A 21,616-nucleotide genomic window follows, 5' to 3' on the forward strand; every position below is an offset into this window, starting at 1 on the left:
CACTTGCCAGTGGTGAGGGTGAGAGAAAATGCTTTGTTTCCACCTGCTTTGGACTAGTGGCACCTAGGCCCCTGTCTTCAGACCTGTCACACATCATGGAGAGAATGAGAAGACATCCCTGTGCTTCTCCCCCTATTTCATTGAGATGGAGGCCACATGAAGGGTGTGGAGTATTTATGTCGATGAGTGTAAAGAAGGGTGGTGTTCCATTAATGTTGGTACGGATTGTGTAGATGATTCCTAGACACAACTCATGAGCAGGTACAAGCAAAACTCAGGAGTGACTGGGTGTGGGGATGCTCATGCACAGCCTATAAAAATTGCAGGATCTGCCGTGGTGTGCCCTGAAAAGTGATCAGTGCTCCTCTCCCAGGCAGCACATTAACCACAGACTGAGCCAGTGCTCGTTGTCTATGCATGAATCACTGCAGGAGTAGCAAATAGCCTTCACATGTCACCATCCTCTCATGTTCGCCCTCAGTCCCCCACACCAAATACGCAGACATGTGGGTTGAGAAGACTGAAATGCCAAAACCTTTACATTCCCTTTCTGCTCCTTATTGGATGCCCTGTAATATTTGTGTATGTAACTGAACCTGTGTAATTTACTGTATTCAACTGTTATTCAATCCTCCCCTCAATCTGCACATGTGCAATGTTCTGCATTCTCAATAGTACAGCATTTCACCCTTGTGATAACAAGCATTTTACTACAAGTTGTGATTTTTCCATTCACCATAGAAGATTTTTTTTTTTTTAAAGTGGGGTGTGAGGAAAGGGAATAGCTCCTATCCAACCTGAGCTGAGGGGGTGGAGGGAGGGAGTTAGGAACAGCACCAGCTGTGAATAACTTAGGAAATAAGGAAACTAACCCACATCCTCCTTCTATCCATTTCCATTCTTGCAGCTGGAAAGTTACAGTTAGTTCATAATGAGCTACCAACCCATTTAGATGAAACAGCAGTTCATGCTTCTCTCCGAACTATTGCTTCAGACTGCTCATGGACTAAAACACAGACTCTGCATTGGTTTACATTTGGGTCACATTCTGAAGATGATCATTGCAAGCATACGATCTAAAGACTTTTAGTTAAAGTACAAAATAGCAACTACCAGAAAAGTACCTGGGCCCAGATCCTCCAAGGTATTTAGGAGTCAAACACCCATTGATTTCAATGGGAGTTAAGCACTTAAGTAACTTTGAGGATCTGGGCTCTGGTCACTGTTCTGGTGGATCTCAGCCCAATCTAACCACTGCTTGTAAGAAGAAGAAAAAAGGAAATAAACATAATTATATGCAACAGATTGTTAGTAAATGCCCTAAATTGTTTAGAGCTTGGATACCTCAGAGAAGAGAATGACAGTGAAGATCAGTTGAGGGGCTTGAGCCCTCTGCCTTAATTGTGAGAGGACCTCAGCATGGAACTTGCTTACCCTGTTGGTCTACCAGAGCCAGATTCACAAATGGACTTAGGCACCTAACTGCCACTTTAGGCCCCTAAATCAACATTTAGATGCCACTGGCATTCACAGAACACCTGCTTGGCTGCTGCCTAACCTTGTAGGTGTGTAAACTAACTCCATGACTAAATTTTCACTGTAAAAGTTCCTTAGGCACCTATGTGTCTGCCTCTGGGCATGCACACTGCTGCCTCACATTGGTTGTCCACATGCCAAAGCCGCAGTGCAACAATCCAGGGGAAGCTAGGCATTCCTCCGCCTACCCCACCTGCAGCGCCTGAGCTGGTAGGTGTGGTCAGGGCATGGCTACCGGATTGGGGCCCATTCAGAATCTATGAGAAGGAAGTGCCCATTTTATAACTTTTATCCCAGTGGTTAGAGAACTTACCCAGGCTGTGAGAGATCCGGATTCAATCCCCCTCCCCTGCTGTGACACACACATTGCAATTGTATGCAATAGCTGTGGGAACCATTTGGTGGTAAATATATGAATGGTTTACGTAACACTGTGGGCTGGGGATTCTATGTCACTTCAGGGGAAGGGTTGCTACAGTTCCACCAGGAACTAGAAACAGTGTGGGGTAATTAAAATGAATCACCTCCAGAGAGGTACCACTCCCTGGGGAGGTTGGCCTATACCAGTTCAAGCTGGGTTTTCCAGAAACCCACAGACAAAGAATAAACAGTCTGGGTTTAGATTAACTTGGAGCCTTTTTTGTGACCCAGCAAATGGACAGGATCTTTTGTCCAAGTTGGGATGACGGGGGAGGGGGTATGTGAGGGGCAAACCTTGCAGAAGGGTTGGAAAGACGTTGGCCTACTAGGGCTCCATAAGATGGATGGGTCACTACTGGTAAGTTTCAGCATGTATACATGAACTTTTATTGTTTTTAATGTATGTTTTCTTTGCAATACTTTTAACCGTAAGAATAAATGTGCTTGCGTAGAAAGAGCTGTGTGGTTACTGGTAACTGCTGGCAAGACACTGGTCATAGCCCTTGGCGAGAAAGCAAAGCACAGGCGCTTGCCATTAGGCAAACTCGCTTGTTGGGGATATCACAGTGTAAGGCCTGGTCTACACTACACAGTTAGGTCCATGTGAGGCAGCTTACGTTGACCTAATTATGTCAGTGTGTACACCACAGCCTTGTCCCGCTGATGTAGGTGCTCTACTACACGGACATCTTAACTCCACCTCCAGGAGAGGCGTAGCATTTGTGTCAGTGTGGTTAGGACCAGGCGACGCAGGCTCTGTGTAGACACTGCCTTCCTTACATGGGCTGTTGGCTGGCTTGTCAACTTCAGAGCTCCATGCTGAAGCTGTGGAATTGACAAGAAAGCTGAGCAGCCAGAGCCTGGCTGCCCCCCACTCCCAGCCAGTCTGCTGCCCGGAGGCTCCCCACTCCGTGAGCCAAGAAGCCCGGGCAGCTGCCCCCCACTCCCAGCAGGGAACAGGGAAGTGGCTGGCCCCCGCTCCCGGCAGTGAGACCTGAGAGCCCAGGGGGCAGCTGGGCTCCCTGTGAGAAGCTGCACGGGGGTGAGAGCCCTGGCGCTCAGTCCCCCACACTGCACCTCTTCAGTTGGTGGAAGCACTCCTAGTGAGGACCCCCACCACCAACAGAAGGAGGGTAGTGTGGATGTCACCCACCGCGGTCCTGTCAGCGATCATCATCCAGCCATCAGCCACCTAACATAGATCGACTTAGACATGCCCTAAGGCAGGGGGCAGTGCAGCCTTAAAAATGCCTGGTTAGAAGGCAGAGAGAAGTGGCTCCACCCAGCGATGACCCATACCTGCCGATGGGAGGGGGGGGCAGAATGAGGGCAACAGCTTCAGCAGGTGTTCCTGAGCATGCTCAGTGTGTGTGAGCATGCTCAGTAGAAGCCAAGCAGAGCGGTAATGGCTGGGAACAGGAAACTTTAAGTGGAGGGGGAATACATGTGCGGTTACACTGAAACTGTGACACCCACCTTGTAACTTTCAGCCAAGGGTTAGAGCACTTAACCAGACTGTAGGAGACTCAGGTTCACTTCTTCCTTCTGCCCAAGGGGGTGAACAGAGGTCTCCCCCATCTCAGGAGAGTGCTCTAACCACTGACCTATGGGGTATTCTGAGAGTCCTTCAGTCTCTCGTGTGGAAGCTGTTGCACTATAGATAACTAACTCACTGGAGCAAGGACAATGTATCCCACCTCCTCATGTCAGTGCCTTCATTACCAAGCGATTGAGTCATTTTCTTTGTCTCTGCTCCAATTACTATTCCAGTACTTAGCCCGAGTGGAATAGCTTGGAAGGAGCTGCATACCAAACTATCCCAGCGCTCAGTCGAATGGGCACACTTGTGGAATGAGGGGGGAACCCTATCTGAGTCCTTTCTCCCTGTCAGACACAGGGGCCAGGGGCATTGAACCTCAGTCTCCTGCAGGGTGGATGAGTGCTCTAATTACTGGGCATCTCTTCTGGCATTTCTTGCACAAAACAGTTTAGGCACCTGTCTCTTGGAGAGGGTTCACGGTTGTGAGCTGAAGCACTGAATTCCCTGAGAGGGTGTGAGTTAGGACCCACCCTCTTGTCAACATCTTCATTTGGCTAGTTTAGGCCAGGAGCCGCCTCGCATGCTGACTTTTGTGGAGGCCACTCTGAGCTATCTATCTCTCCCCGTTCATTGTATAGGGCCTAACTCAGGCATTGTGGATCCCAGTGATTTTCTACGCGCCTAAAAATTAGGTGTTGCAACACAATGCCTCAGACCCTTTCTGAATCTGGCTCCCAGTGTCTGACTTTATTTACTTTCAGGTCACACTGCAAAGCTTGTATTTGTCTATATATAGTTAATTATGGTACAGATTTCAAGCCTTTGAAGTCAGTGGGCCTCAATGTGGGAGGAATGACAACTTGGTCCTATATTAACACACAGAGAGTGGTGCAAATCTGGAAGCCTGTTAGCAACATTTTGGTGAACAAAGCCCCCACGTGTTTCATAAATATGTTATTTCTGTGGAAATAGCGTAACCAACTACTGACTACACTCAACACTTCTTAGCCTAGGACAAGATCATACCATCTAATGGGATGGCTTTGACAGAATTAGCAATATTTTAATAGCAGTCACATGTGCTGTAGGGATGTGCCCCTCTATACCTTAATTATAGTGTGACCATCGTAATACTATGATCATCTTGATTGTAAATACATCTTTGGTTACAGCTGATTAATTGCAGGACCCATCCTTCCTTAGCTGGTGCCATGCTAACATGAGCAGGACTAAGGGGCAGGTGTGGACTAAATAAGACGTCCTGTTGTGCAGCTGGTTCTATGCTTCGAAACCCCAGATCATCTTGCTTTTTGTTCTTCAGCACTAACATGTGGGAATCCCTCTGGTGATAGATACACTGTAAATATAAAGCAGGCATATTATGTTGCAGCCAGGGTGTTGTATGAGGGAATGTCACAATAGTATTTGAGAGCTAAAAACAAAAGGAGGGTGGGAGGCTGGCTGTGTGTGGGCTGCCAGCAGAACCAACTATTAAGCAACATTGCACACCAAAAATAGAAAATGTACTTCTTGCCTTGTCATCCGCGTTTCCTGCCTCCATGCTTGCTGAGCCTTGCTTTGCAAAGGCCTCTCAAAACAAGAGCTGTAGTAGAGCGCTCATCTGAAAAACCGGAGAACCAAGTCTAATTTTCCCACTGATTAATGATAATAGCACTTATACAGCACTTTTCATCCAGGGATCTCAAATCACTTTTACTAGTTGTACTGTCTCCACTTTTACAGATGGGGAAATTGACACCCAGCTCAATCAAGTGATTCCCACAAGATCACGCAGCAAACCAGTGGCAGAACTAAGAGCAGAAGGCAGGTCTTCTGGTTGTTAGTCTATTAACCTAGCCACTAACCTGTGCTACCACCTCATTAGTACATACTGACCAATGTCTAAACATGGTTGTGTATTTATGAAGCTATTTGATTTTTTTGTGTCAAATTTGGGAGCTGGAGGGGGGAGGGGTAAGGTTCTGAATTTGGGACAGGACAGTATTGAACCCATATGAGAGGCTTAAAGAAGGCACATCTGAGTCCTCTGTGACTTCTTTTCTGGGCTCATCAATACAAAAACCCCTGACATCCAAAATGAATTTTTTTGTTTTTATGTAGGGTTTCCCTAACCCCACAAGATAACAATTTCTGATATGAAGGAGCGGTGGCAGAGCAGCTGCTAACCCTAAATTAGTGATTTTCTTTTTCCACCGGTTATTTTTCTTTCTTTCTCTTACTAAGGTATGTTGCAGGCAGCAAAACTTCTCAGTGGAAGCAAACCTGGTAGATTTGACCTTTTGAAGAGATGACAGAAACAAACAAAAATACGTTTTTGCTAGCGCAGTTTCAGAAAAAATTGAGAAAATGAAGGTTTGTTTCTGTTTTTTTTAATCTCTATATTACAGATGGCTGGGACATTTTAAAAACAATTGCAACCAATTCATATAATGGCTGCAAAGTTGTGAATTTGCAAACTGAAGACCCCGGGTCTAACTTCAGTCTCAAGCATTTTTTCCTGACTGTTCCAGCCCCTTTATCGCCACCATTCTAATCTCAGTAATAGCTGTACACCAGACACATTATATCAGTTACACTAGGATGCTACTGAGCTAGCTCAGTGGTGAGAATGCATCTGAAAGGACCTGCTGTTTACATAGCAAAAATATAATCCATGGTCTTCTCTTTTCTTACATATGTTGTACTCCACATTAAAGAGAGTGATTGTCTTTTGTAAGCACGCTATCAAGCATAGGTCTTTTTTCCCTTAAAAGGCTTTTTCATTTTTGCTTTCCTAATTGAAAAGCTGCTTTTTCATTGAAATGACTCAATGGAAACAGTTATTTAAACATAAGAGTTCCTGAAGCAGTGTGTATGAATTGTAAGTCTTTGTTTTCTGGTTGTCACATGAGACTGCCACAAAATCACACCTCTCCAGTGTTTCAGGCCTGAATGTGTATGTGAAAGACCATCATTCCTTTAGCAATAATGCTCTTGAATGCTCTGAATATGAGGAAGCAAAAGTTCACAATAAAATGTGTGACTATAATTATCTCCCCATACTGTCATTGTTGACTAAGAGAAGCTTGGGGGTAGCTTCACAGAAAGGAATTAGGTGCCTGTCACTTTAGGCACCTAAATCTGAGAATCAGGCCCCATGGGATTCATAAAACTGCTCAGCTGCTGCTGCCTAATCCTGTAGGTGCCTAAACTCAATTGGCATCTAAGTTTTTGCAGTCAAAGCTGCCTCTGGTGAAATGGGATTTAAACACAGTTCTGTTACCTCTCGGGGCATGCCCTAACCCCTGGGGTATAGACTATTTTGGTGCAAGTGAGTCTCATTCTCGCCTATTGAAGCTGTTCCACTATGAAATAATGAGAGTCATTGGGCCGGTGAGAGCAAGAAAGAGAGTATGAGTCGGAGAATGACTCTGTAGCCTGGGGTTAGAGCATTCATCTGGGAGGTGATCGAGCCAGGCTTCAGTCTCCTTGCTCCGATAGCGCTTTCATTAGTCACCCACTGCGGAACATCTTCAGCAGGAGAGACTGGCATAGCCCAGTGGTTTGGGCACTCACCTGAGATGTGGCAGAACCTTCTTCAAGCCCTTTCTCCCCTTGAGCAAAGGTGGTATTTGAACTGGGGAGTCTCCTACATCCCAGGTGAGTACTCCAACCATGGGGCTAAAAGTTGCAAGGACAGTCCTCCTCTCCCCCATTTTTTGCTAACAGTATAGGTGCCTACTGTCAAGAGAGGAGTCAAAGCTGAGAATCTCAAGCAAGGCTAGGTGCCTCCCTTCAGCCTGGACTCTGGCACCTATCTCCGTGAGAGGGGCAGGGCTTAGGACACCCCCATCTCCTTTGCATCTCCCACTGGCAAGCTTAGCCATGGAGCTGCCGAGCCTGCTGGCTTTTGTCAATCCTATGCTCAGGTGCCTAATCTCTCCCCATTCATCGTCTAGGGAGCCTAGGCACCTAACTCAGGCTTTGTGAATCCCAGTGATTATTCTAGGTGTCATGCAGCATCACCAAACCAAATCTAACCTTTGACTGCTTTTTCTGTGCTTTTGTCTGCCTTAGAGAAGCAGGTCATGCTATGTAAAGGTAGAGATGTGATGAAGCAGCAACAACCACAAAACTGTGGTGTTTTGTTGTTATAGTTGTTACTGTTTTCATTTTGGCCAACATGTAATAAAAATCCCTCACACAGCACATACAGGTGTCATATGTTCTCTCATCTCATATAGTCTTAGTACATTTTCCCGGGCTCCCACTACCATAGAAAGTCAAATGTCCCAACTCCCCATGTCTTTCTCCACACCTTCCTGATTAGTTATTCTATTCATGTACAGGAGATGCGAACAGGCATAAAGAAGTAGATGGCACCAGTATTTGCACTAACACGGACAAGGGGCACTGTGCAGAAGTGATCTATGCAGTGTTATGTAGGCTTTTGATTGTTCTCTATGCCCGCCTGTAACTGGCATGGAAACCCATAAGTATGGCAATGCCATCCAGGCAGAAAGGCCTGTATATATAACAATGAGCCAAATTCTACAGCTCTTTCCTAAGCTTTGTGCTGGCAACAGTCTACGTGCAGTCATTCCACTCACCTACCTCCTCAAACCAGATATGCTGGGGAGGAATAGCTTCTCTCAGGGCTGGGGCCTGCCACCACTGGGAGTGAGAAACTATACCAGCAGCAACCAAAGCTATTCCTCCAGGTAGGGTGGGGAGAAGGAGAGGAGAAAACAGTGGCTCAGGTGGGGCCCCCTCCAGCCAGACACCAGCAGGAGGAAGCCCCCACCCCACCCAGTGACATGAGGTTTCCAATAGTCTCATATGCCAGTCATGGAGGCTGACTGAAGAACTCCCAGGGGCAGAGCTAACCATCTTTGGTATTGAATCAGCAGTTAGAGCTCCTGCAAGAGCAGGCAGAGGTAGTTTGGCCCAAACTATCCCTATCCCATAGGAACTGAGACATCCGTGTGGGGCCTGGCAGTCACTGGCCCATGACAATCCTGGACCCTGCTGTTGGCCCTGGACACCTGCAGCAAACCTCTTGACAGGGGCCCTTCTCCCTCAGACAGAAAAGGAAACAGGCAAAGCTCCTCTCCTGGCCTCTAATGAATGATGGTTCCAGCTTTCTGGTTGTGGGAGAGGAGGAATGTTCACAAAATGGCATGTGTACAGTTGCCATGTGGAGTAAGGCTAGAAGGTGGTAGGAGGGAGAAGGAGGGTGGCTGAGGAAGGCACATTGGACCCTGGAAGGGAATTTTAGTGGGTTAGGACCACACACCCTCAATTTTTGTAAATATTGTGGAACAAGATGCGCAAACAAGTAAGTAACCTTGTGACCTTATTTTTGTAATCCTCATCAGCCCATCCCCCTATTTCGCCAGCTGTTGCTTGTAAAATGTCTTGTTGGGTAATACCATCCAAGCAAAGGAGTAAGAGTAGAGGCATGGGTTATGTTTACTGTTAGATTGCATGCTCTTTAGGGGGACCTGGGGTGGGGTGGGGTGGAGTGGGATGGGGGGAGAATGTGTCAGTCTATATGGTCTGTAAGGCAACTAGCACACTATAGTTGCTACAAATAAATAAATACGTCAAAGACATTGAGTAAAGACTTCTGCACACTGCTGCTTCATTACAGGCGCAGGCAATGCCTCAACTTCTGCTTTAAAGGAGATGTTCGAGCATGGAAGAACGCCTGCACAAAAGTTAATGACGCAGGCTGCATTAATTTTTTCCATTGCTTTGCCTTGGGACTGGTGTGTATGGCATGGTGATGGTAAGACACTGCATTTCCCTCTAGTCCAGGGGTGGGCAAACTGCGGCCTGGGGGCCTCGTCCAGCCCTCCAGATGTTTTAACCCGGCCCTCGAGCTCCCGCCGGGGAGCGGGATCTGGGGCTTGCCCTGCTCGGCTCCTGGAAGCTGCGGCATGTCCCCCCACCGACTCTATATGTGAGGCAGCCAGGGGGCTCTGCATGCGGCCAATGGGAGCTGCAGGGGCAGCGCCTGTGGACGGGGCAGCGTGCGGAGCTGCGGAGCCGCATAGGAGCCGGAGGGGGGACATGCCGTTTCTTCTGGGAGCTGCTTGATGTAAGCGCCGCATGGAGCCTGCATCCCTGAACCTCTCCCATGCCCCAACTCCCTACCCCAGCCCTGATCCCCCTCCGCCCAGTGAACCCCTCCATCCCAGCCCGGAGCAACCTCCTGCACCCCCAACCACTCATCCCCAGCCCCACCCCAGAGCCTGCACCCCCAGCCGGAGCCCTCACCCCCTCCCCTCGCACCCCAACCCGAAGCCCCCTCCTACACCCTGAACTCCTCATTTCTGGTCCCACCCCAGAGCCCACTCCCCCAGCCAGAGCCCTCACCCCCTCCTGCACCCCAACCCCCAATTTCATGAGCATTTATGGCCCCGCCATACAATTTCCATTCTCAGATGTGGCCTTCGGGCCAAAAAGTTTGCCCACCCCTGCTCTAGTCCCATCTCCAGCCATAGAACACTGCAGAAGGCTAATGGGGGCAGGGATGGCCAGGCCCACAGAAGTAGCTGACCATCTGCCCCTGTAGACAGGGCTGGCTTTAGATCAATTCAACCAATTCCCCTGAATCAGGCCCCGCGCCTAAGAGGGCCCCGCGCCCATGCCCCGGTACGGCGTACCGGTGTGGCCCGGCTTCCCCAGGGGGCAATTTAAAGGGCCTGGGGCTCCCAGCAGGGGCTGGAGCCCCAGGCCCTTTAAATTGCCACCAGAGCCCCACTGCTGGAGCCCTGGGGTAGGGCTGCGGGGCTCTGGGGGCTATTTAAAAAGTCCAGGGCTCCCACTGCCTCTACTGCCCCGGCCCTTTAAATAGCTGCCGGAGCCCCGCCGCTTCCCCAGGGCTCCCGCGGCTATTTAAAGGACAGGGGCGGTAGAAGCAGGGGAGCCCCGGGCCCTTTAAATAGCCCCCAGAGCCCTGGGATAGCGGGGGCTCGGGGGCTATTTAAAGGGCCGGGGTTCCAGCTGCCTCTGCTGCACCCCCTGCCCGCACCAGCCCCGCACACCCTGCAGCCAGCTATGCACCCCCGGCCCACAGCCAACCCTTGCCGCACCCTCTGCCCTGTCTCCAGCCAACCCCTGCCGCACCCCCCTGCCTGAAGCCAGCCAGTCCCGCACTCCTCTGTCTCCAGCCCTGCCAACCCCTGCCACACACCCCTGCGACCCTGCCTGAAGCCAGCCAGCCCGCCCCGCACCCCTTGCCCTGCCTGCAGCCAGACCCTACCTCCAGTCAGCCCCTGCCCTGCCTCCAGCCAGCCCCATGTCAACTGGTGCCCTGCAGTTCCCAGGGCAGTAACCCTGCACACCTGCTTCAATGAAGGGGGCAGGGAGCAGCTGGGACCCACACATGTGCAGGACCGCTGCCAGCTTTTCCGCCGCCCTAGGCGGCGGAAGGTCCCGCCCCGAAATGCTGCCCCCCCCCCACAGAGGCGACGGAAGGTTCCCGCCACAGAAATACCGCCGCGGTCGCCGCCCCCCAAATCGCAGCGCCCGAGGCAACTGCTTAGGTCACCTAATGGGTTGCGCCAGCCCTGCACATGTGCACACCACCTCCAGGGAGTGGCGGGGACCCACACATGTGAAACGGAGCTCATTCATAACCGATCAACAGCATATATGACGCAATGTACATAATATATAATTTTATTGTTTATATAGTTATGGAAAGTAAATAATACATGGAAGAAATGAAAGGCTTTTTTTTACATTTTTTTTTTGTTAATCATCCCTGCCGGGGCCCCACCGAAAATGTTTGAATTGGGCCCCGCATTTCCTAAAGCCGGCCCTGCCTGTAGAGGTTACCCTCCACACAGGAAATATGGGCGGACAATCAGTCTCATTGTTGTTCATTTCAGATCAACATATACAGAGACTTTTGTTGTTGCTTTCAGTACCCCCAAAGCCCAGATACTGTGGAAATAATATTTCTTATGTGTTGCAGGGATCACAGCTGGCAGCAGATAACCCATACATATCACACCATTCTTGTTTTAACCTTTACAAAGAAATATATTCATTTTCTTCTGTGTGGAAATTTCATGATTTTAGTAAACAATCCTACTAGAATGACACAAATTCCTTAATGCAGACACTGAGCTGCAAGAAAAGTGTGATTCAACAAGGGTAACATTTTCAAAAGCACCGAAGGGACTTAATAAGCAAAGTCCTATTTTCAAAAGTGACTTAGGAAACTAAGTCTCATTGACTTTCAATGAGACTTAGACACCTAAGTCACTGAGGCACTTTGAATGTGTTACATTTACAATGTTACCCCAAATATTTTACTACTTATACAATAAACAAAATAATTATTTCTTGCACACAAAATGATGCCTGAACTCATCACAAGAACTTTTAAAACAGAAGAGAGAGAAATATCCAATAAACGTTATTTTTATAAGAAGAATATTAGGAAGAGTGACATGCTAGATATCTTTTTTAAAAATAAGACCTTTAAAGACAAATAAAAGTATTTAAATGGTTCAAAAGAAACAAGAAATGTAAGATTACAAAACAAAAATGTGAGCGCGAAGAAATATAGTCATTTCTTGGACTACAATGGTTGCACAAACTAGTTTTTGTTCCTTTAAGTTCCCTAAGTTATTTCTGATATTAGTAGTTTGACAAATGAATAATTTTATTAATGTATATTGAAAATGAAATCTGTAGCTTTTGTTATACATTTCATATGCATGTATTTTAAATACTTGAACATATTTTGGGATTCTGTGTTTAAATTATCATTATATAATGAATTTTATGTGAAGAGAAATATTGCAAATTTCAACAGAGTATTCCCACTACTCAGCAACAGATATTCAACAATCCAAATGGATATTAATTGGCTTTATCTCTTCCCAGATTAGAGACAGCAAAACCAAATATTACACGAAAGTATCTATAATTAAAGTATGTACTGATTGAATTTGAAAATGCCATGAAAAAATATGGACTACAAAATTAGCAATATGTGCAAAACGCAAACAAATGTGTGAAACTTCACATAAATGGCTGTTATCTTTGATGCACAAAATTGATGACTGTATCCTTTGCTGATAATAACAACATTTATTTGGCACTTTACATAGTCACAGCATTCTACAGTCATTAATTATTTACACTGGGAACACATTCAAGTACTACATTGTTACTGTGAGTTACAGTGATTGTTGTGAAAAGAACAGCTAAAAAATGGAGCACAGTAAATTGAATCATGCACTTTGCAAATATATGAAATAATGTTGTATAAAATCTAGTCTGGAATGGACAATTGACACTTGATATTACATGGTAGTTCTCCAAACTCACCTGGCCAGAGCTCTGGCAATCAAATGAGAGCTGTGAAGATAAGTGGATGCACTCTGTGAAAACAGAACTAGTGAATAATTGTATGACACAAAATGGAGACTGGTTAATTTTAATTCATACACTTGACTGAAATATGGTTGCGTTTGTGGTGGCAACTTCACAGAAGCAGTTAGGCAGTGTTTCCTGCCAATCGTAGACCAGGTATCTACCATAAAGAGAGCTAATACATTGAGACTAACAAAGGTACATGAATATATTGTATATAAGGGGTGTGTGGTTGCTACATGTTAATGTGACATAATATAAAGAGCTGTGGATTCAATCCAAGCACACTCTCTCTCTCGTGCAAAAGATTTTAAATATCCTATTTACAATGTTTTAGGCCTGTTAATCTTTTGGCAGTTCATAATTTCCTCCTCTGGCATAAAACCCTACAATCAGGGCAATACCAGCCAGGCAGAGGAGCAACTGAAACCATTAATAGATTTTAGTGCCAGAAGGGATCAGTGTGATCGTCCAACCTAATCTGACTTCCTCCATAACACAGGCCATTGAATTTCACCCAGTAATTCCTGCAGAAAGTCCATAGCTTCTGGTGCCAGAGTATATCTTTTAGGAAGACATCCACACTCGATTTAAAGACGTCAAGTGATGGAGAATTCACCACATCCCTACGTAGGTTGTTCCAATATTTAAAATCTTTTGCATGAGAGAGAATGTCCTAACCTTCACTTTAATAAAATACATAGCTTGAGCTTCGTAAGGCTCTCTCACCATAATGCAGAATTTCCAGACCTCAAATAAGTGCATTAGTGCAGCAACTGAGTCTACGTGCCAAATTCCACAGTCCTTACTACTCCTGACTTCAGCGATGGCCATACTACAGCTTAAATCGGTATGTTATGTTGCTCAGGGATGTGAATTAGGCACTGCTCTTATTTATTAAGCTTTGGTTGCCAATCAGGGCATAGAAACAATGCCATATTAGGAGACTAGTAAAGTTAACTCAAATACCAAATAATCATAATCATAAAGAATCCATAGGTTGAAATCAGTTTGCTTAAACTATTTGGCAAACAATTATGAATAATGTCTACATTTATAGAAGACAATGGAAAAGGGAACTACATTTGCCAACTATATGATTTATTCTGAATTGTTGTCTAGCGCTACTGAAGAGCGCACCTAAGTTTGGTTAACAGGTCTGGTAGAATTTTCATTACAGTGCCCAGCATTGTACACAATTTCCATTAAGAATGTCTTCCTATCTGCCTGTAGGGTGTCTAGCACAATGGGTCCTCAGCCTGAGTGGAGCCTCCGGGAACCACCGTGATACAAATAATAACAAAGGTTGTGAGCTGGTCTAATGGGCAGCTTTGCAAAAACACCTGGTGATCAGAGTTTACAATCAAATTGTAACCTGTGGAGAAATTGAGCTGCTCTGGAGGCAGAGTGCTCAGCCTCTTGTTTAAAAGGGAAACATTACATCATTACATTACATCACGGTCGAATGACTCTTGGCCAGATAATGCTGATGGGCCTTGAACATAGCCATGTCTGTCTCCCTTGGCTAGAGGAAGGATTGCCATAATATAGGGCATATAGGCTGATGGATAAGTAGAGAAGACAAATTAAATAATGCATAGAATATTGGCACCCCCAAAGAATCCCTCCCAGCAAAAAACAGAACAAAACCCACAGGATCACACTATGACAAACATTTAGGTTTGACTTCAAACGAAACAAGCACTTAAATCTTCACTTCCTTACTAAATAATTAATTTTAATACCTCTCTCTTTTACTTCCAGGTCATTCTCTCTCCTTTGTTGTTAGTTTTGATGTGTTATTCTCATTTTTACGTCTAATGTTGTTTTGGCTTTTCTACTATTGCTCTTTAGTCATACTTTTTCGCTTTCATAAGTTCCTGATAACAAATAGCATTTTCTAAATATGATTAACTGCTACCCTGAAGGAGCCCAAAGTGCTTTAAAGAATTTCACAAGTACGGTAGCTATTCTATCTTAGCAACATTACACAACAGTGTCACCGGAGAGGAATGAAGAATAACTTCTAGTAAAACTAAATGGGGAATTTATGTATGCAGAATGTAATTATCAAAAATAGAATTCAGCCAGGCCACAGGAACATACCCCTAGTCTTGTGGAATAATTCCATCTGATGTTTAATTGACCATAAATGGTCTGAGCCTTTATTTTCCCCCCTCATCATGAAGACATGTAGTTCATATTTCCAAATTTTTGATTCTACTTGCTCTTGATCTTCCTCTTTACTCCCCTTCACTTCCTGTTTTGTGGGGCTTGTGTAAATAAAATCATATGCCTCAACCTTAACATTGGCATAGTCTCTCTAATCATCATAATACTTTTTTTGGATTTACTTTCAGATGGAGAAGTATTTCATGCCAACCACTCAGTAGGAGAAGTTTTATCTATATGGCTTAAAAGAATGTCCTGAAGGCAGATTTTGTGCCAGCCTACAATGTAGAAGACCACTTAGGAAAGTGCACATTCTCTTAACTGCATCACTACACTAGAATCATCTACGTAGTTGCTAGTGTTGATTCTTCATTTCTGCAAGTAAGTGATTAAATCCCTCTGCTGAAACTCACAGGTCAACAATTCTTTAACATAAATGTATTTGACTATTACTCTCTCTCTCTCTCTCTTTGTGAGCTTGTGCCAGTGTGCGTGTGTGTGACAGAGTGATAGCTAGACATGTTTAGACAGGAGTATTACATATTGTGCCAAACTTCTTGTTATTTCTTAGGATATGCTCTCATCAAGTTTTTAACGCATCTGATTTGTAGCATAGTATCTATCCTATCTTAACAATACTCAGTTGATATTCAAAATATCTCCTAATCTCCTGTTTTGTGTGTGTGTGTGTGTGTGTGTGTGTGTGTTGTGTGTGTACACTCACTTACATACACCCATACTGAACCTGAAATCAGGAGATATTTTACTATCAGTTGTGTGTTGTATGTATGTGTGTGTATACACACACACACACACGAGGTGGGACAGTACTGAAGGCCTTACACAAAGCAAGATTCTTCTACACACGGGAATTAAACTCTGAGACTCTGCTCAAGGAATTTCCTCCAAATTCTGCCATCAAAGGAAGGTGACAGAGTTTGGATTCTGGAGAATAGAGAGTGGTTCATCCTCCAGATCTGTGACTGGCAGAAGAGATCTGCTGGAGATGCTGAACCATCCACTTGAAGGATGTGGACAACGTTTTCAGAAATGTGTGCCTAAAGCTAGGCTTCTCAATAAATGGTCTGATTTTCAAAAGTGCTGAGCCTCCAGCACCTCTCATTGAAGGCAGCTGCTAAATGATTAGTGCTTTTGAAAATCAAGCCACTTTTTTATGAGTGTAAATATGGATTTAGGAGCTTAACTTTAAGCACCTATTTTGGAGAGCATTGCCTTGAGCCTCTGCACTCACTTCAGGTTCCAGCTCCCTGTTTGTGTGGCTCCCATGGGAGTTACTAAGAACTAAATAAAAACTCAATAAAAATTAGTTAAAATCTCATGTATGAATATATTTGTGTGTGAGAGTGTACTGTGTGATATGATTTTTTTAGTATATTTTTCTTGTTAAAGAAAAAGTTCAGCACCTCAGCCATTGCTGAGGCACCATTTTATTCCCCTTCTCATTGATTAATGGACCTACTTTTCCCCAAGCATTTCCAAGACAGAGGAAAGCAGTTACTAAGAAAGGACTCAGGGATCATCACAGAGAATCACCTCCACAGGAGCGCACAGGACTATGCTGCGGCAACATGGGGTACTGTGATCCAGGGATGTATAAATAGGGGAAATTCAGGTAGAAGTAGGGAAGTGATATTGCCTCTGTACGCAGCGTTGGTAAGATTGCTACTAGATTACATGTATGCTCATGGTGTCTGCCCCTCAAGAGGGATGAAGAAATACTAGAGAGAGTTCAATAGAGGCCACAGAAATGATATAGGGGCTAGAAAACAAGACTTATGATGTGGGGCTTAAAGAGAGAAACTTTCTCAGCTTATTGAAGAGAAAGTTGAGAGGTGGCTTGATCACTGAATCGAGGCATCACACGGGGAAAAGATATCAAATAGTGGGCGGCTTTTCAACCTTGCAGACTATATCCAATGGCTGGAAGGTGAATTTAGACAAATTCAACCTTGAAATAAGATGCAATTTCCTAGCTGTGAGGGTAATTAAACACTGGAAGAGTTTACCAGGGAGGTGGTGTACTAGCCATCACTTGGAGTCTTTAAGACCTATTAGGATCTTTCTAAAAGACGTGCTTTACTCTAGCTTCTGGGAGAAATTCTACAGCCAGTGTGTGTTGAGGTTAGTTGGGGAGGGTTGGCCTGGTTGGTCGTGGTGGTTCCATCTGGCCTTGGAGTCTGTGAATATGAGTCCCCTTGTTCATCTCTTCCTTCATGGACCTTGAGGAGACTGGGATTGCCTACATTTCCCTCAATATGCTTATCACATTGTAGCTCTGCATTAAGATAATGGGTCTAATCAAATCTCATGCTTCAGGGCTTCAGCTGGTTGCCTGCAGGGATCAGGAAGAATTTGCTTTCCCTGATGCACAATTATAATTGTAATTTATCACTTTCCTCTGAAGCATTAAAGATCAGCTGTGGTGAGAGATGGAATACTGGTTGGAGTGGACTGACGCTTTGAAGTGGTACAGAGAATCCTCTTTCATAGATGCCTGGCTAGTGTGTCTTGCTCATGTGCTCAGGGTCCAGCTGATCACCAGATTTGGGATCTGGAATCTCCCACCAGGTCATATTGCCAGGGACCTGGGTTTGGTTTTTTTGTTTTGCCTTCCTCTGCAGCATGGAGTGTGGGTTGCCTGCCAGGATCACCTTGGCATTTTTCACCTAATTAATTCAAAGACACTGCACAAGTTGATCTCTAGAGTACAGTTTAACTTTAATTTGACCACTTAACACATGTTAAAGGCACACTGCCATGTCTATACTAGGCTGTTAACACATGCTAGCTAATATGTGCTAGCTAAGACCCTCAAAAGCAAGTCTTATGATGACAGGAAAAGTAGTGCAAAGAGCCAAGAGAGTGAAAGCTGAAGGAATTTTTAGTCAGACTGTTTAAAACTCTGTTTGTTTTTGTAAACTCCTATTTAACATCAATGATTAATTAGCCTTTTGGATAAAGGAAGCATTTGTTAAATATTCCACACCCTAACCCTTTTCATTAAAGTACTAAAAATATAGTAGTGATTAAACAAAACCAGGGTAATGAGTACAACTCGTCAAAATCTTACAATGTCCTTCTCGCTCAAAGAACTTAACAGAAATTTCCCTCAGAAATAGTGCTTTCTGTTAAAAATTAATTTATTCCATTTTGGGCAGGATACAGTGTATGTAACAATAGTAATAAAATAACTGAAATTATGTTGCTGGTCAATTTTGATAACAATCACAAATTGCCTGTACACTATGCTAGTAGTATGTTTTGTTTGTATTTTTGTGGTTTGGACACACACATTTAAAAATTATTAAGATTACAATGTGAAATATTATATGCGCATGAACAGCACTTGTCATCAACAATATACCAAAACCATTAATCTGCCTGTTTCTTTTTAATTAGGTAAATATGGCTACCATGCCCCACAACCTGCTCTTCCTACTCCTCTTGATTCAACCTGAGTTTGGTCTTTCCACTCATCATCAATGGGTTTCTAAGGACCTACCTTGTAAAATAAAAGCAAAACAGAATAGCTCCTCGATTCTCCTTGATTGTAGTAAACAAAAGCTGACAGCAGTCCCTCAGGAAATATATACAAATGTTACTGGCTTGATATTGTCTTTCAACTGGATTGAAGAAATTTCTAAAGAGGATTTTCAGAACTTTAAGGACCTTACATTTTTTAAATTAAACTGGAATTGGCATGTTAAGCCGAAAGAATCTAATTTTGATTTGTCTCCAAAGCCTTTACAAATACTAGATGCAACTTTTTCAAACTTAAGACACTTAAAGGAATTACATCTTAATGGCAATCAGCTAACCAGAGTGCCTGCAGGGATTTCACCTAGCATTACTTCACTAAGTCTAAAGTCCAATAAGATTATTACTATTAGCAAGAACACCTTCAAAGAACTCACAAAATTGAAGGAACTCTATATGGACCAGAACTGTTACTATGGTAATGCCTGTGAAAACCTTTTCAACATGGAAGAAGGGGCATTTTCAGCCCTCACCAGTTTGACTGTGCTGTCACTTTCCTACAACAACTTGACCCGAGTGCCACCCAAACTGCCAGTGTCACTACAAGAACTTTATTTGAGTCATAACAAGATAAAGAACATCAGTCAAGATGATTTTAAGAAACTAGTTCATCTAGAAGTTCTTGATTTAAGTGGGAACTGTCCAAAATGCTTCAATACGCCTTTTCCTTGTGAACCCTGCACTGGAAACTCTGCCATTCAAATACATCCTCTGGCTTTCCAGAATCTTAAAAAATTAAAGACTTTGGTTCTATCCAGCACATCACTCACTAGTGTACCCGCTATTTGGTTTCAAAACATGCCACAGCTAGAGGTGCTGCACCTTGCATCTAACTTCTTAATGAGCGAAATAGCTACTGGAGAATTCTTACAGAATTTATCTTCTTTAGAGGAACTTGACCTATCTTTCAACTACCAGAAACAAATATACTCACGATACCTAACCCTCTCACCATACTTTTCTTCTCTAGTATCTCTAAAACGATTATATATTAAAGGCTATGTCTTCAAAGAATTAGATAAACTGCACTTGGAACCTTTGTTTGCTCTGAGAAAGCTAAATGTCCTTGATCTTGGGATAAATTTTATTAAAAGAGTTGATATGTCTGTCTTCCAGGCTTTTAGGAACCTCACAGAAATATACTTGAAAGAAAACAAAATATTCCCACAAACAACGGAAAAGCGTGGTTTTTTTAAATCATTTAACAAAGAGGACTATTTGATCAATTATCATCGGACCTTGGTGTGGAAACACAAGTTGAACCCTTCTGTCATATATTCTGATAAAAAAAAGCAATCACATTACTTCCTTAAACAGCTTTGTACCTCATATGGTACAGCCTTGGATTTGAGTTTAAACAATATCTTCTTCATTAACCCAAATCAGTTTAAAGGCTTTGGGGATATAGCTTGTTTGAATTTGTCTTCAAATGCCCTTGGCCAGGCTTTCAATGGCACTGAATTAATCTATTTACCTAAACTCAGATATTTAGATCTCTCATTTAATAAACTGGATTTGACCAGTTACTCTGCATTTAAAGAACTACCTAACCTAGAGGTATTAGACCTTAGCTATAACAAGCACTATTTTCTAGTGACAGGTTTTTCACATCAGCTACTATTTACTGAAAACCTTCCTAAATTAAAAATTTTAAACTTAAGCTGGAATGACATTTCTGCACTAACAAAATTTGAACTAAGGAGTGACTCCCTTCAAAAACTAGACTTCAAAGGAAACCATCTTGATCTCTTATGGAAAAATGGAGAAACGAATCACATACAATTGTTTAAGCATCTAAAAAAGCTGACACATCTTGACATCTCATACAACAGACTTCGAAATATCCCCACTAAGGCTTTCCAAAATCTGCCTCAGAGCTTAACTAAATTGTATATAAATAACAACAAATTACATACCCTCAGCTGGGAAAATCTTAGATACTTTAAATCTCTGGAGTTTCTTGACTTAAGTCAGAACAAACTGAAGGCTGTTGATATCCAGTACAACTACACACAGTCCCTCCAGACTCTCCTGCTGAGGGAGAACAAGATTTCCAGGATTGTCGTTGGGTTGCCTGAGAGAGTCAGCAGCCTCCTCTACCTGGATTTGAGTTACAACCAACTGCAAGTCTTAAATCAGTCAACTTTCTTATCAGGACTTATACAACATTTGAAGATTTTAAAATTAAAAGGGAACCCGTTTGACTGCACCTGCAAAAACAGCAACTTCATAAGGTGGATTCAGAAAACCAAAACTCCGATCTCACAAGTAGCAAGAAATGTCATTTGCATGAACCCTGAGGACCAAAGACAGCATAGCATTCTCTTGATTGACCTGCATGCTTGCATTCTGGATAGTGTTGCAGCAATATTATTTTATATTTCTTTCTTCACTATTATTAGCATTATGATAATAGCAGTTACTAAACATTTATTTTACTGGGATGTCTGGTATACTTATCGTTCTTGTATGGGAAAAATAAAAGGATACAAGAATATAGCCAGAGACAAAGCTCTCTATGATGCTTACATAGCCTATGATACTCAGGATGCGACAGTAACTGACTGGGTAATAAATGAGCTACGATTTCGTCTAGAAGAAAACGAAGACAAGCACGTTCTGCTTTGTTTGGAGGAAAGGGACTGGGAGCCGGGAAAGGCTGTCATTGACAACCTTGCACAGAGCATCCATTACAGCAGAAAGACAATATTTGTTCTAACTGAAAGATATGTGAAAAACGGGAACTTTAAAACTGCTTTTTATATCGCTCTGCAGAGACTAATGGATGAGAATACAGATGTGATTGTGTTTATTCTACTGGAGCCGGTGCTACAGCATTCCCAGTACCTGAGGCTGAGAAGGAGGATCTGCAAGAGCTCTGTTCTTGACTGGCCTAAGAATCCACACGCTGAAGGCCTTTTCTGGCAAAGACTAAAAAGTGCAGTGCTAACTGATAACAGCATTCGAGATGATGGGGTGTACAGTATATAG

At 43.8% G+C, this 21,616-nt stretch overlaps 1 protein-coding gene across 1 annotated transcript; it reads left to right on the top strand.

The window, feature by feature from the left end:
* Nucleotides 1-18,493: 18,493 nt before the first annotated feature.
* LOC112117521 (toll-like receptor 8) lies at nt 18,494-21,616 on the top strand. The gene has a single exon (XM_026648129.1). It carries the CDS (start codon nt 18,494-18,496, stop codon nt 21,614-21,616), a length of 3,123 nt encoding a protein of 1,040 aa, XP_026503914.1.

This window comes from Terrapene carolina, unplaced genomic scaffold, assembly GCF_002925995.2.
Source record: "Terrapene carolina triunguis isolate 2854851 unplaced genomic scaffold, T_m_triunguis-2.0 Scaffold22, whole genome shotgun sequence".
In the NCBI taxonomy this organism is placed as follows: Eukaryota; Metazoa; Chordata; order Testudines; family Emydidae; genus Terrapene; species Terrapene triunguis.

Bases quoted from the DNA above. Each gene is read 5' to 3' on its own strand.
- LOC112117521 (XM_026648129.1), top strand. From the start codon at position 18,494: ATGGCTACCATGCCCCACAACCTGCTCTTCCTACTCCTCTTGATTCAA.